The sequence below is a fragment of the Caretta caretta genome, chromosome 4 (assembly GCF_965140235.1).
Source record: "Caretta caretta isolate rCarCar2 chromosome 4, rCarCar1.hap1, whole genome shotgun sequence".
Lineage (NCBI taxonomy): Eukaryota > Metazoa > Chordata > Testudines > Cheloniidae > Caretta > Caretta caretta.
In genome coordinates this window covers 29,552,196-29,569,081 of record NC_134209.1, presented here as the reverse complement: position 1 = coordinate 29,569,081, position 16,886 = coordinate 29,552,196, and the positions used below count along the sequence as shown (strand labels likewise).

Below are 16,886 nucleotides of genomic sequence, written 5' to 3'. Positions count from 1 at the left end.
GATCCGGCACAGCAAAGACGTCTTTCTTTCTGTTATTGAATACCATAGAAAGAAGTTGGCACATGCAGTTTAGTGTCAGGGCTTGCTTACTTGCATGTTTGTGCTGCATTATGTTAAACAGCTCATCCTCACTGGCAATAGCAGGGAGGAGAGCATCAATTTAATTATACATTATACTTCAAGGGCCTGATTCTGATATCCTTTATATCAGTGTAAATCATGAGTAACTTTCTTGAAACCAATTCAGATACATCAATATACACAGGAGGGGAATCGGGCCTCTGGTTTGCTTTGAATTACAGTCCAGAATGGCCAGCTTAGTGCTTTGTATCAGACCTGTTCCATTATAAAGTTAGCATTTCCTATCATGCAGAATGAAAATCTTATGAGTTTCTCAGGACACCCATTCTGAACTAGCTGCTTTGTTGAGATTCAATAGAAGCAAGCCAACAGACTCCAAAGCATGCATTATTGAAACTGAAAGATCTCAACACATTTTATTCACACTTCTGAATGATGTGGATATGTTTTGTCAAGACCAAGCTTTCTTTTGTGGCTGTTGGCAGTTCAGATTTTAAAATATGCATGGATCTCCTGTAGTCGAAAGGATGAAAGGGAAGTGATTTGCATATCCCCAAAGAATACAAAGACCAGCATTCATTTACAGCACAAACTAGTATGATCCTAGGTAATGGAAGCAAATGAGAACTTTAAAAAACTGAAACTAATTATTTAATTATAATTGCAAACTTGCATGAACTCATAGTATAGCCATAGGTCTTACTCAGTTTCCAGGGTTTAATAGTATTGTCTCTCATTTTCGTGAGAAAAAAATTACTGGAGTCAGTTTTTCTCAACCCAGCTGTACTCTCATCAAACATGTATACACAAGCACAGCTCCTCCAGATATACCTTTCAGAAGAATGTAAGGCAGGCAGTGCATCTGAAGTACCAACTGCAGGCTCCTGTACTTGGCATGACTGGATAAGTTGTCTTCTCATTTATTTGTTGTTCTGTTGCTGTGTTCTTGTTTACCTTCATTTCATTTTTGTTTTCAGTTGACATGTGGTCAATAGGGTGCATCATGGGAGAAATGATTAAAGGTGCTGTGTTGTTTCCTGGCACTGATCGTATCCTTCCTAGCAGCCATTGGTCTCTATAGGTACTTTCAATCCCTTCCCCTCAGGCCCCTCGGTAATAGACTAGTGCTGATATACATTTAATGTATCTAAATAACTGGGATAAGTCCCATTACAAAATGCTTGCAAAGCCTGTACCTTGCTATAATGTCTTTGTCTCCTAGTAAAAGGCTTACATGGAGAACACAGTGAGTATAGTACACGAAAGATCAAACACGATGCTATGTACTGTTCGTCACTTCTGCTGGTAGCAGCCAGTGACTATCTGTTTATTAGTTATGTTGCACTATAAATGTCTCAAATTACCTTTTCTTATTTTCTTTTATAAATGACAATATTTTAATGTTCAAGTTATGTTTTAGAGTGGGTACCATTAAAATCCATGCTTACAATATATATCAGTGAGTGGTAAATCATAGACACTATGCTTTAGGGAGAAGAGATGATCACTCAAACACTACTTTTTGGTAAATGTTGATTTTCTAATGGTGATCACTGTACATAGAAACACAATGCTATTTAACTAGGAAATGCTTTCCGATGTGGGATTTTACTTTTTATAAGAATTGTAGTAGTCTGGATTGTACTAACTTAGTGAGTCAAGACTCTCTCTGCTTTAAATCATTGTAATAGACTTCATTTTCATTATGATTTTGAAAAATGAAACTAGAGCAGATAAGCCTGTCCTCTCTCCATTAAAGCAATTAATGTGATTTTATGGAAGTAGGGTTTTTTCATTATAGGTAGAATGGACAGTGTAGTTAGAGCTTTTAGGAGCTCTTCTTCAGGTTTGGAAAAGATAACCAGAGTGTCCCAGCTAAATACATTGTATTTAAATACATTATAAATTATAAATTGTATTATAAATACAAAGTATTTAGCTATGACACTCTGGATACCGTTTCCAGACCTGAAGAGGAGTGTTGTAAAACTCGAAAGCTTGTCTCTTTCCCCAACAGAAGTTGGTCCAATAAAAGATATTACCACACCCGCCATCTCTCTAGCATATCTTAGGATCATCACAGCTACAGCAACACTGCAAACAAATATAGTTAAACTCATTTTAAATCAGTGGGCATAAAGGCCCAGTAAACAGAGTGTGCTTTTTAGTTATTGTACAGTTCTTCACTTACTACACTGAGGAATTCTTTTTTTCTGATTAAAGCTACCATTGAGATTTCTACACAAACTTCAATAAATACTTCATTATTTTAACGTGCATCAGTCTGAAATTTCAGTTCACTCAGATGTAACTCAAAGGAATTACAACGAGGACCATTTGGACCATTAAGTTTATAGATTTTATTTCTCATGTGGACCCTGTGCTTATAAAACACCAAGTGGGAAGAAGTCTTCAGGTGTTAATGCATTTGTCACTCAAAGATATGTAGCGATGTGCACTGTAATCTCTCTGATTGTAATTTTTGTGCTATCACATGCTTGCTAGATGAATTTTTCATGCACCTGCTATATTCACATTGATATCTTTAAAGGGTATAATTATTTGATTAATGTGGGGAAATAATAATATCTGAAGCCTTGTTAAAAAAACAAAACAAAACAGATTTTTTTCCTGATCTTGACTGCCATCAATACAGTAGTTTCTGACTTGAGCCCACGTTTGATGAATACGTGGCTGAAATATGGGCTGCTCCTGTTCCCATTGAAATTAATGGCAAAACACCACTAGATTTCCATGGGAACAGGACCTGGACCCTGTAAGCATGGATTGGGCTAGATTCTCTGCTGTGTGAATCAGTGTAATTCCAGTTAGCACTAGCTCAGGATTCAGCCCAGGATGTGTTTCTGTATGTGCTATGGAAATTGTGGGATAGGGTGAAGCATTCAGACTGCTATACCTCAGTGCTGTAGTTCCATTGTTTGTTACGCTGATGGCTTTAGCTTTGTTAGATTTAATTAAATATGTTACCAGGAAAAAGTATAAAACTATTTGAACATGCCCTATATATTGATTTTAAAAGATAAGTTTCCCTCATGCAGCTTTATACTTGTTAAAAAGAGATCACAAAAAGCCTCTATAATTAAACTATTAAATTCAGTTTACTATTGCAACAATTCCCAGAAATCAGCCATTAGCAACTGCTGATTAGTTTGGAATTATTTCTTAACTGAGTTCATGTTCTCCTCATATGTTTAGCATCATGGTTTCTGGTCCATGACTGGGACTTCTTGGTGCTACTACAATAATAAATGATGTTAGCAACACAAGTTTATTATTTGTATATACGTATATGGTGCTATATGTGCACTGCGTTTTATGTGCAACTCTGCTGTATTTTTCAGCAGTTCCCTTACTTTCTTCACTGGTACTCTGCTGCAACTTATAAATTCTCTTTCAAACAGTTGAACATCCTTGGAAAAAACATTATTTTCTAATGCATGCCATAACAACCAAATCCAGCTCCTCTCTTCACCCTTCAGAGGATAAGGGATCTGATCCTGCAAGGTGGTGAGTGCCCCCTGAAAGATATTGAGCTCACAATATCTAGTGAAGTGAATGGAAATTGGGGATAATCAGAAATTTAAAAGATTAGGCTCAAGATGTGTTATGCTTTGGTTCAAGTTATGCTTTTGAACTCTGAATTCACTGAAGTCACACGACCAATATTGATGCAATATGGAGTCATGCCAGCAGGGAATAAGGTCTATAACCTTTGTGACCCTGATTCAGTGGAGCATTTAAGCATTTGCTTAATTATAAGCATATGCTTCCGTCCCATTCATTCCAGTTGGATTCAAATGTATGCTAAAATTAAGCATGTGGTTAAATGTTTTGCTCAAGTAGGACTTTTATCATTCCTCTATCAAACACATAGGAGGAACCCGTGGATATTTATAGCAACAGAAGAGTTACAAATCTGATTTATTTATTTATTTTTATTGCCAGGTATAAGAAAGAAGTGAAATTTGCTAAGGAAGTCAGTGAACCAAATTTTGCTCTCAGTCAAGCAGAGAGAAATTGTGGGGAAATTTTCTGCAAATATCTGTTTCAATTAACAAACAAAACTTGATTTGAAAAGTGTTTGTTAGGCTTTTACATTCACCTTCTAGGAACGTTTGCACGCTCAAGACGAACACACACACGCACGAAAAGCAATTACAAACAAAGGTGCTGACTTTCTTTTTTTTTTTTTTTTCCCCCCCCGGTGGGTGCTCCAGCCCTGCTCTGCCCCAAGGCCCCACTCCTGCTCTGCCTCTTTCCCCGAGGCCCCGCCCTCGTTCCACCTCTTCCTACCTCATCCTTTCTCCCCCTCTTTTCCCCTGTTGCTGACACACTCCTCTCCACCTCCCCCGAGCGCCTCCTGCCAGCTGCTTGCTGCTTTGCTGGCCAACCCTGAGCTTGCCAAACAGCTGATCGGTAGCCGGCCAGGAGCCCTGGAACCACAGTGGCTTTTGGGTGCTGAGCACCCCCTATTTCTTTCCTTAGATGCTTGAGCCCTGGAGAACCCACGGAGTCAGCATCTGTGATTGCAAATTCGAAAGCCTGAATATTCACCAAATGCAAATTTTAAATTTTATGTTTGATTATAAAATTCACAGTTTGCAAGTCATGTGAGTTTGGTTTGGTATATAAGTCACATGATATTGTTTCTGTTGTCTGAATTGGATGGCTTATGTAACAAACCAAAATAGCTAGAATTGCGAATAGTACAATCAAATATGATTGTGGACAAATTGCGAGCAGGTACTAGCTCTGACTTAACATTGTAAACGCTCCAAATGAATTGGGTGTACACAAGTGTTACCGAGAGCAGAATTTAGCCGTCTCTGAGAAATGATCAAATTGTAGATGGAAGTTTTACATCATTAACAGTCCCTTCAGTCTTCATTGGCCCACAATTGTAAAAAGCTGCACTACTTTCCTAGCATTTTCAGTGTTCGGCTGTGCTACAGTTTATAACAGCTGGTTAATAGGAGGTGGAACACTTTTTTGGTACCGTATTTGCCTCTGTCCAATCTCAGTTGCAGCAACACTGGAATTTATGGTTGAGAGCCTACAATTCAGGACCTTCAATTAAGGGATGAATTGTGGCTTTTTCACCAGCTCTGAGCAAGATTCTGCCTCCTAGTTTCCTCTTGTTTTTCATGTACTCCACTTTCTTGGGTAAGGGAGAAGGGACATAGCAGCCCCACAGAGAATGCTCTTGTTCCCACAATGCTACCTGTGATTTGAGTAACCTGCACAAAGGAGGAGCAGGTGCCTTACTCACCCTAATTCCTGTGGTTAGCTATGAAAGCGAAGGTTATGCATAGCTTTATTTTTTTTAAGAACAACTTCCAAACAAATTTTGTAACCTTTCACTAGGAAGTTTGTGAATGCAGTGGTGTGAATGCATATGGGAATGTATATAACTACAATGTATGGGGAATATCTGATGGTGTCGTATGTAAACTTTTATTGGCATGAGTATGGGATGGCCATATGACTCAGCATTCGTGAAGCCATATTCCACCACACAATCATGAATTCTGTGTATGCCACATAATTTTTTAAAACTATTTTGGAACTGTGTTAGTGATTTTAAAAATAATTGCTTCCATCTGGAAAACCAGGTGCCTTACACCAGGCATCCAACTGTACAGGACTCAAGGATGGAAGTATATCAAATCCATTTTAGAAGCCTTTAAAAGTGACCTAGAATCGTTTTTTCTATAATTAATAATGTTACATGTGGTTTGACATCAGAGTCTAACAAGACTAAGAACAATTGCCTTATACCATAGGAAAAGGAGATTTTCAGATTTCTAATGGTTTAGCTGCTAATTTAAAAGCTCCCGTTTCTACCCTGATGAATCACAAGATATCTGAGTTCAAACCTGTTGTTTGTCCAAGACTAAATGTTGCCCATTCTAGACCTTGGTCTTCTGTAATTTTGGAGCACAGTTGACACATTTACAGATAAAGAAACAGCATATGTACCTTTTTCCACCACACATGATCACTACTGATAAAGTGAAACAGGACTGATAAAGGACCTAGTGTCAATAGTTTTCTCTTTCACTGTAGGAATGGTGTGTAGATAGAGCTATGAGAGAGCACGTGAAAGAGAAAATGAGAACACAGATGGAAAAAAGTAAAAAGGTGAAAATTAAATGCAGTTTATTCGATTACTTCAGAAAGGTATGGGTGTGTGGGTATCTATGTATGTATTATAGGTGGGGCTGGTAGCACCGCCTATTATTCGGGTTCACTGACAATTCCCATTATAAGATCTTGTTTTCAGTTGCTTATAACTTTGCCAAATCTAACCATGTGGGCTGAAATTATCCATATCATTTATCTGCCTCAGGGCCAATGTTTTTTTAATATTTTAGCAAAAACAGTTAAGCCATTTCCAAGAACGAGGCTAGGGGAAAAAATATGTTGCTTTGCCTGTGTTAAAAAATTCTGGTGACCATCCTCTTAACAGGGACTTGAAATTTGGCAGGGGGTGGCCTTATGTTTCAGGGATATGCCTTTTCTGATCTCTCTGAAAATTCGCCACTCTCTGGCCAATTCGAAAAATTGCAATTTGCACGTGCTTGGCAAAGACTTCTTAAATTTTATTAGCTAAACTCCCTGAAGGTTCCATTGATGCTGAGCATGCTCCTACTAAAGTGGTTTGTCTGAGGTCAGTCTTTGACTAGGGGACCACAGTCTTTCTTTTATTATTATTATTATGTGTCTACAGTTGGAGAAAGGATTCTATTATTTTGAGAACTAATGGCACTGTATGTTTTCCCTTAGGGCCAAATCCTGCTCTTCATAGATGTGTGATTAGTTCCATTGGATTAAATTTACTCAAGTAGGTAACCCCACTGAAGTGTGTGAGTGAAATCTGGATTAAAAACTGTGGAACAAACTCTGCTCACCTTTCTCACAGGTGGCTTCAGTGGAAATACTCCTCTGAGTTAGGTAAGGAAGATTGAGCCAAGTATCATTATTGATCTGTGCCCCAGGAGACGGAGCTAACCTTAATTTCTGCACATTCAACCTTAACTTCTGAATTTCCTGACTTGGTTATGGCTTAACTGTGCGATTTTAACTTTGCAATAATATTTTATATTAACGTATTTTCCCAGTATAGATTTTTTTTCTTTAGGAAAATATATATTTTAATCTCTGGATAAGGTTGTGATTATTTACTGACTAGTAATGGCAAAAAAACTCTTGAGAGAATGTTATAGTTTAAAAAAGGAGTTGGACATTTTGGAAATTCCAGTTTAAGAATCCACTCTAAAGATAAACCCTCACCCAAATGATAACTTTGCGCTTGCCCCCTGCCAAGCTTCCATCCTGCACACATGTTGCCCCTTGGGGTTTTGCTGGCATATTTTGCTGAAGAACTCTTGATGAAGAAGATTGTGATAAGGACTTTTGGAAGTCAGTCTACTAAATCCACATATGTGCATAGTTTTCCTGTGCTGTTGAGCAGCAATGGAATATGTAAGTGGCCTGTATGTCTTTTATGCTCATATATCTGTGATATGATAGTGATCCCCAGTCACACCATTCCATGTGATGTATTTAATTTTGGATCAAGTCTTCTCATAGAGTTTAAGGCCAGAAAGGACCAGCAGATCATCTAGTCTGACTTCCTGTATATCACAGCCACCAACACAACTCAGCATCTGCATACTAAACTCAATGACCAATGTGAGACCAAGTATTACAGCTTGCAGGAGACTGTTATGTGCCATAGGCAGACAATAGGAGAAACTGAAATGCACCAATGCATGAGGCACCTGCAATGCAGGGGACTGATTAAATGAGATATACCCAGATAATCCTAGCAAGTGACCCACACCACCACACTGCAGAAGAAGCTGAAAAAGCCCCAAGGTCACTACCAATCTGAGCTGTGGAATATTCTTTCCCGACCTCCCATATGGTGATCTATTAGATCCTGATCATGTGAGCAAGAACCAAATAGCCGTAGCCCTAGACATAGTGAGCCTCATTCTTATTTACACTAAGTCCACTTCATGCTGCTGCAGCAAATTATATTTACACTTATTTCAAGGGCCCTTTATACTATCCTCAGTTGACATAAAATGTCGTTGACTTCAATAAAACTGTGATGATTTATACCAGTTGAGAATCTGGCCCTTAGAATGACAAAAGTTGTCATAGTATAAATAAGAAATTGGGCACAGTAGCTAGAAGTCTCAGATTATGACATCTTTACATTTGCAACCACATGTACTTTTGGGGTATTGTCCTGAGTGATTGTACTCAAATGTGGTCACGTTTTGTGAAGAGATATAAAGATCTTGCTTTTGTTTTCGTTTTCGTGGGTGAATGTCTTTGGTCTTAAAGAAGACGGGACTATTTCACCCTAGCAATGTAAGTACCTGTTAATTTCAGTCAAAAATGCCATAATTGCATGTAATTCATCTTGCTCACAAGAATAAGGTAGTCCACTTAGATTCCCTCTCTGTTTTGGAGTCATTGATGTGATTAAGATATCCATTGCCTTTAATTATTTTTTGCTTTAATTTGGTTGTTCTGGAGTGAGAGAGATAGAGGGGAATAAGTTAAGGTGATTTGGGTGACATGTCAATATTTTCTAATATGTTTTTTTTTTTAGTCCTCCAACTTCTTGGCTTTCCAACATTCATGTAGTTTGACAAAACTTTCTTTTAAAGTCTCCTCCAGACATTAATAAACAGTATTTTTACATTTAAAATTAGATAACAATGTTTTTGGGGAGGAGGGAATTTCCTTAGAATTTTTTTAAAAATAGGTTTTGTATAAATGCCCGTGACACTTCAGTGTCACCTGTAACTTTCTAAAGAGTGTACTTATGACTCTGATGTTAATTAATAAGTCCGAGTCAATTAGCACAGCGTAACAATGTCATGTATTAAAATAGAGAAATTTTAATGTGAAAAATGTTTTCCCCAAGGCTGTGAATATCCTAAGGAATACATGACCTTATGGTGGTTCAAGCGTGGCATTTGTTTACCATGTTGGTCTATCCAAAGAGCATCGGAATGAGTACAGATTCCCGGGGAAATCCATTGTTCATATGACATGGGTGACTTGAACCAGCTTCATACTTGACAATCACTTTTTGGTTAGTAATCGTATGCATAATAAAATCTACAAGATTCTTCTCTGGGATCATGGAGTATAATTTTAGGACTAGTTCATGGTTCCAAACTGGTGCTGATGAAAGGTCAACAAAAACTGTACAAATCTTCTGTCCTGCCTCAAAGGCATCCTTCATAAAATACGTCAGTCTAATCATTTGATCCTCAGCACTTTCGCCTGCTCAGAACCGTGCCTGGTAATGTGGTAACTATGGGTCAATTAAAAGCTTTTAAGTACCAGTCTCTCAAGTAACTTAAAAGTTACTCTGATCAGCGCAACTGATAGTTCTTCAGGTCATCCACTTTTCTTCCAGTGCCACCAGACCTTCGGAACAGTACAGCATTCCAGACAAGTGTTATAGAGTCCTAGCTGAAAGTTGCTACAGGATCAGCTCATGTGATGCAGGAACTCTCCCTGGATTTTGTGAAGCCTAGGAACCTTGTAAGGTTTTAAGAAAGAAAAGTCACTGATTCCAGTTCCTCCCTAATGAATGGGTGGGGTAAGCTGGAGTCAGCTGAGGAGGTTGACTGAAGTTTCTGAGAACAGATGATACCTTCTAATCACGATCTCTGTTTGTAATTACTGGTAAGTTATTGGCCGCAAGATGAATTTCCACATTGCTGAAACGTGTAGGACAGGTTGGGGTCTCTTCTGCCCAATGGCCACAAAAGAGTCCCAAGTCCTATGACTTGAGTGGATGAAATCTAGACTTTCAATATGTGTGGGCCACCTTTCCTGCCTCTTAACGCTAAGACAGTCCCTTAGAATATTAGCAGCCTGTTTTGTCCCGTCAGGTGAAACAGACTATCTGACTTTTTGATAGAGGTTGTCACAAACATCCAAGCCAGTGATATATGTCCTATGAAAACCACATGGAATTGACTTTGTAGTTGCAATTAGCAAAGTCTCATACAAGACCTTGTAAACCAGAATCACATCAACCGCCATATACCATGACTTCCTGTGTATGAGCATCCTTGTTGGAATGGTTTCAGAGTAGCAGCCGTGTTAGTCTGTATTCGCAAAAAGAAAAGGAGGACTTGTGGCACCTTAGAGACTAACAAATTTATTTGAGCATAAGCTTTTGTGAGCTACAGCTCACTTCATCGGATGGAATGGGTTTCTTGAAGCATTAAAACATCCATTACCATATTGTTGGCTAGCTGCTGAAGAATATCATGCTTGGGGCAGAGATCCCCTCTATATTCAGCTATAAGATTGTCAGGGTGCCAAAGGCCAAGTAGGATTGGTCTCTCTGCACACCCCCCCTTGGGGGTTAATGGAGGATGCCAGTGTGAAGGCATGCATGCGTACAACACACACACGCCTGACCTGTCACCCACCTCGGCAACTAAGTTTCTGTACACTGATGACATCTGGCTTGAAATAACTAGAAGCAGCTTTGAGGTGCTGGAGTTCTGCCTGTCATCGTACTTTGACACCTTGGCCCAAAACTTTTTGAAGTGGTGTCTTAAACTACATGCACTAAAGACAGTATCATCTTGTTTCCATTTTGCCAACCAGTTAGCTCATAGACAGCTGCAGGTCCTTCTGAGCAATCAGCCAATCGTTTTTGAAGTGTACCCTATTTATCTGGGGATAAAGCTTCACCGCTCTCTGTCCCCAGGCTTGTTGTCAACTCCTGGGGCAGTAGCGCTGCAACCTTATGGACATCTTCCGATGCCTTAATTATTGCACCTACTGAATACTGTGTTGGGAGCATGGGTCTCCAGTCGTCATTGTGGATATTGGAGTTAATGATCACTCTGCCTTTGTATCATCACTGGTGTGAGCTGGACAACTCCAGTTTCCAACCTTCTGCTCCTGGTTGGCACTGTTTCCCTGGCAATTAGGTGAGAAGTCATTACTGGCTGCATTACTAGGCGCAGCTACGTATCAAGACAGCTTACTTCACAATTTCATTGGAAAGCCCCATAAAAAATAGTAGTTAAAGTCAAAGACGTCCCTTTTCTGAAATAGTTGAGCCTCTCAGACAGGACGTCAGACATGATCTTTCTAAGGCACAGCAGTGACATGTCATGTGGGACACTATTTTGGATTGATGGTACGTTTCTTGGCAGATAGGCACCTCATATCTGTGTCGCCTAGCCTGTCTGAATCAGCTCTCACGTGCCCCTCAGAGCAGCCATACGAACTGAAAGATTTTTCTTCGTTACAGTAAGTTCTGTTGTGTTCACGGGTGGTTTAACTTACATCTTTACTGTTGGGGGTTCTAGAGCTCCCCATCCTGCCCCTGTGGAGCTCAAGAACAAACAGCATGCCATCTGGTTATGAATTGTGCTCTTTATCAATTTTATGGTGCTTGACATCTGTGGATGACGCCGTGTTAGAATGGCTGCATCACTTACCTGACATCTAATTAATTGTTTGAGCCATCAGATACCATACACCAGAAGAAAAGTCTATCCAAAACTCTGAATTGCTGCCAAAGACCAAGCAGGCATTATAATCAATGGACCTGAAATCATAAACACATTGTAATGTACGCATCTGGACCCTGCATTTATCCTAAAATATGAATTGGTCCCCCACTTTATTAACTAAATCATTATTCCCCTGTCTACTACCCAAAACTAATGAAAGGCACTGTTCCTTATTGAGCCCCAGGGAAGCCTACTTCACCTTAAGTCTGCATATATCATCACAATGTTAGTGTTTCCTGATGCCACTCCCTTCACCTCGTTTCTGTTGCCATGCAGGTTACACTCACCATCACATACTTCCATTTACCGATGTGCAACCGAGCCACCATTCACATCATCTCTGTTTTTGACCACGACATGTGCATCTAGGGCTCAAACTTAGACATTTGTTTTAAATTAAAGTTTATATTTTGCAGCATTGATTACATTGTTTCTGCCCACTGGCTAGGGAAAGCTTTTTGCCTCTGCAGTGGGAAGTAAGCAAGTGGTTTTCCAAGCCATGAATATCTAGATGCTGTGTCCCTGCATCATTTGACCACACTTTACATGTGTCCCATTTTCCCTCTGGGTATTTGTCACTGATCTCCGATCAACATTGGGGTAGAAAGGTATCTAGGATGAGAAATTTTCCCCTGGTGTGAAGCCATTTATGTCAATGGAGTTACACCAGAAAGTTCACCATGGATAAATTTGACCCAGTAACTCTACAAAACCAGACACGGAAATGGGGTGCTACTGCCTGACCAATATGTGACTGTATCATGACTGTACCCTGTCATGCATTTGACTTGGAAAGTAATGGACAAGGTAAATAGAAAGAAGTAACAGTAGAACTAAAATATACTAGTGTGAGTAAAGCAAGCAGCAATCTGGACTCATTTTTCTTTTGTACTTTTCTTTCCCCATCTTTTAATACTAGGGATTTATCTATAAAAGCAGCTTTTTTGTTTTACAGAACTCATCCGTTTCTGCTATCTATTCTTCCTTTGAAATTCTGATCCTATGCTATGATGACACAAATCATAGATTTATTCAAGTGGAAGACAATAGAAGGAAATCTTAAGGAACAAAAACCCTATTCATGCACATTTCCCAAGTAATTCTGTTTTTCCATGAAGCATCAGCAGCTCTTTAAGGGGTTTCCTTGTGAAAAACGTGAAGTTTGCAATGTTTGATGTTGTCATTTGCATACTAGGTATCTGATTGATATATCTGCTACAAAAACAACTCCTAATCAGTACATTGTTATGGATTTAAAAGTTAGATATTAAAAATTGTTTATTACATTTAGTAATGACAATACTTTACATGTAGAAAGCCCTTTTCATATGAGGAGCTCAGTTTTTTGTTTTAATTTTTTTAAACAATTAATTAAGCCTCACTGCACTCCTCTAATAAATTTATTAGTCTCTAAGGTGCCACAAGTACTCCTGTTCTTTTTGTGGATACAGACTAACACGGCTGCTACTCTAAACCTGCACTCCTATAATCATTTTACAGATGGGTAAATTGAAGTACAAAGAACTGAAGTGGGTGCTTTAAGTTCATACAGTAAGACACTGGCGGGAATGGAAGTAGAACTCAAGTTTTGTCTCCTGGTCTCCTGTTCCAGTAACTGGACAGCAATGCCTCCCCTCTCTGTCATGAGCCCAGTATATTGGCTTCTGCTGTGTTAATTAGAGCAGGGCAGGAAACAGGTTTTCCATCCTATGAAATTTCAAAAATTTTAAATTTTTCCTGTCAGGAATCAGGATAGAAATCGTATTATAAAAAATCCAGATTGGGTCGCCTGAAACATTTTTATTTCAGTAATTTCAAAATACTTCATTTCAGATTCAACATTTTTAAAGTTTTAAAACCATTTTTGTTATAAATTAACTATTTTTAAAAATCAAATGCCATTTTGAACCAAAAAATGAAATTTCACTTTGAAAATTATTTTTTTTCCAAAAATATTTCTAATCAGGAAATTCATCAAAACCAACCCTTTCCTAGGAACAGTTTCAGTTTTGATGCATTGACATTTTCAGATGGAAAAAAATTATCCTAAAATTCCCAATCAATTCTAATTTAATTTGTGTATGGTTTTAATTATGGTGAGATTTATTCAAGCTTGAATAGGTGTAGCTGCCTACAATGGCTTCACCCCTGGACTAGAACACTTTGTTTTGTAGTTTATGATAGTATTAATTCAAGAGGCTGTGTTTTCTCATGTAACATGGATTGCTCAAATGAGGACATATTCTGCTCCATAATAAATTTAATTTGATAGCATCTATACTTAGAGGTCTGTTTCTGAAAAGTTTATCTCCACCTATGCTAGAGCATATTCTTCATAGTAAGATTTGTGATTTCTCTCTTCTGGATTTTGCAGGTTTGGGCAAATGGCCACCTGAATGTGAACTGCCACTGGTTTTAGGGTTGACTTTTGCAAAACTAAAATCGCACCCACTTCAGTTCATCTTATGTAATCGGAGACTTTAAAGGCCAGAAGGGATCATTATGCACACCTCAGGACACAGAACCTCACCCACCCATTCCTGAAATAGGCTCATAACCTCTTGCTGTGGTGATGATACTTAGTAGTAGTGGTTTTGTTACCCCTTATTTTGACAAATATATTTAAGCAAATGTACACAAAAGAGGCAAAGTTTTATCGGAAAATCTGGTGTTGCTCCCCCAAATGAAAATATGCATGGAAAAGATTCTCTGTCCTTTCCCTCCATCGCCTGATATGATTTCTTTGATGCTTAATGCATGGATTAATTGTTTTATTGTGTGGTATATACCTATCATGTATCATCTTCAAAGCAACTCCTGTACCTAGGTATTTCAGCAAGGTCCCCTTCTAAATTATGTTATCTTTCCAGGAAAAGCCTTTGGGTTCACCTACTAATTTAGCTTCATTTTTGGCAAGGCTATAAAATCTATTGACCATCACAAAATCCAACTCCTAAAAGTATAAATTAGACACATGTGAAGTGTTCAGCAGTTACCATGAAAATTCTCTTATGAGTTTGGGAATCATCAAGTCAGGGAACAGAACCAGTACCATGTGATAACTCTCCAGTCCACAAGAAGAATAGTAATTTAAGAAAGGTGAGTGAATAGTTCACAGATAATTGATGAGCTGAAATATTTTTGCATTTAGCAATGTTTTTTAATAATGAACAAACAGGAAATGTCCCTTAATGGGAATGACTCCAAAACTTACAGAGAGCTTTCTAAGGTGGCCAGTGTGAATACATATGTGAATACTGGCATGATGATGTATTTGCAATACTTTTTCTTTACATTAAAATGTTTATCAACAAAGAGTTTCATTATCTGAGTGCTCACAGGAAGCAAAGTAAAAGAGCTGTTGAATTTTCTCAAAATGTAATTATTATTTTTACTTAACCAAATGTTCACAAATAATGTTGTGTACAATTTGCTTAGCATTAGTCCAGAAGTAAGAACCAGACAAAGAGCAATCATTCATATAAAAAACAAACAAACCTTAAACTTGTAAGAGAAGTTAAAAACAGGTGAGATGGTACCTCATGGTGATATAACTTTGATAATTATATTGATTTTGCGGGTGTTGCTGCATTACTTTCATTCAGTAGTTTAGTTGGAAAGAGACTTATTTCTGTCCCCAAAGCTTTTCAGAAGTTTTGAAATAGTACTCCTGAGTTCTGTGGTAGAGGAGGTTCCAAGATGACATAAACGATAGCAATTACTGACCATGAAAATGAGAGCCATGCTGGAAGTTGCGGCATACACACAACACCATTTAGAAGATGATAAGTAATTGCCCCCTTTCCCATTCTCAGTGGGGTTGCCCAAGATTTGTCTTTCATCTTTTACTAACTTTACATCTGTCTGTGGGTAGTGTCATCCCACATCTCAGCCTGTCTGTCTCCTCTCAGATGTCTTCTTGTCTGCTTTGACTGAATACATGCGGAACAGAACTTCCCTCCCTAACATTCTCTATTTTCCACTTCTCAGTCACTGTCAACATCACCCCCATCTTCCCTGTCCCTCAGGCCGACAATCCTCTCCCGTGCCCCAAACATCCAAATCCGAACATATCTTCCTCCTCAGTGTCTCCAAGATCCATCCTGTTTTTTTCATCTTCACAGTCAAATCTCTCATTCAGGCCCTCATTATATCCTGCCTTGATTATTGGCCTCTCAAATATACACATTGACCCCACCAGTTCATACACAATGCAGTCACTAAACTCCCTTCCTTTGCTCATATAACTCTTCCTCTCTTTGAATACTTCCACTGGCTTTTCATTTGCTGTCAAATCAACTGTAAGCATCTTCCCACCACCTTCAGAGCTCTGCATAATTTGGCCCCTCCTACTTATCTTTCCTCATCAATCTTCATGTTTTCTCCATACCTTCTGCTCCACTAGTGTTCCCATCCTTGTCTACCCATTTTTAGTTGCTCACACTTTCACTTCTGTGCCCTCTTCCATGTGATCTCACATGGTACAACCTTATCACACAGTTACCTTCATGTTTTCTGTACATAGTGCAACCTCCATGAGTTTATATTGCAAAGCCCATATTTAAAGCCCCCCTTAAAGACTCACTTCTGCCATGCAACACACAGTGAATCATGTTGACCTGTATACAAATTAGAGATGGTACAAAATTTTTGAATTCCTACATTTTCCAGTGAAAATGGGGGACAACATTTTCATGAAAAATTCATCCCACTTTTTAGCCAGTTGGTTGAAAAAAATTAAATTTTGAAATTTTCTGACAACAAAAGGAGACATTTTTCATGGAAACTTCAAACCCCAAATGTTCCAGTTTTTCAGCCATCTCTAATGCAAATTGTATAGAATTTTGTTCCCTTTCATCTGGCCTCTTTTCTGCCCTTAGATTGTGAGCTCCTCAGAGCGGGGACTGTTCTTTTTGAGTGTTTGGAAATCTTTTAGCACAGAGTGGGCACTACTGTAAATAAACAATTAACAATAATGAAAACAAAATTATCTTCATACTGTGCTGCATCAGAAATAGACTTTCTAAAATGAATGTTTTCTTTCTAATGGGTTCCCATGAGGCTTCCTTAGCTACATGCTTGTGACAATCTCTTGGTAGAAACGTGTGCATCACTGTGTCTATTCGTATATTATTTCACGCGTTCTTCAAATCCTTAGCCTGATGAATGCAGGGACTGTGTTAGGGAGGTGGGACTGGTTTTAAA

General features: G+C 38.6%; 1 protein-coding gene across 23 annotated transcripts in view; it reads left to right on the top strand.

Annotated features, from left to right (window-relative positions):
• Positions 1-16,886, top strand: part of MAPK10 (mitogen-activated protein kinase 10) — a 299,605-nt gene that overhangs the window by 232,029 nt on the left and 50,690 nt on the right. For 3 of the 23 annotated variants that reach the window (XM_075127489.1, XM_075127481.1, XM_075127479.1), the window contains one exon: positions 1,059-1,130. The exons of 19 other annotated variants lie outside the window; for them this stretch is intronic. In XM_075127489.1, coding sequence (XP_074983590.1) covers positions 1,059-1,130 — 72 coding nt within the window. Of the gene's footprint in view, positions 1-1,058; positions 1,131-6,168; positions 6,244-6,888; positions 14,997-16,886 lie in introns of those variants that run through there. One more of the 23 variants, XR_012668027.1, reaches the window with a different exon arrangement.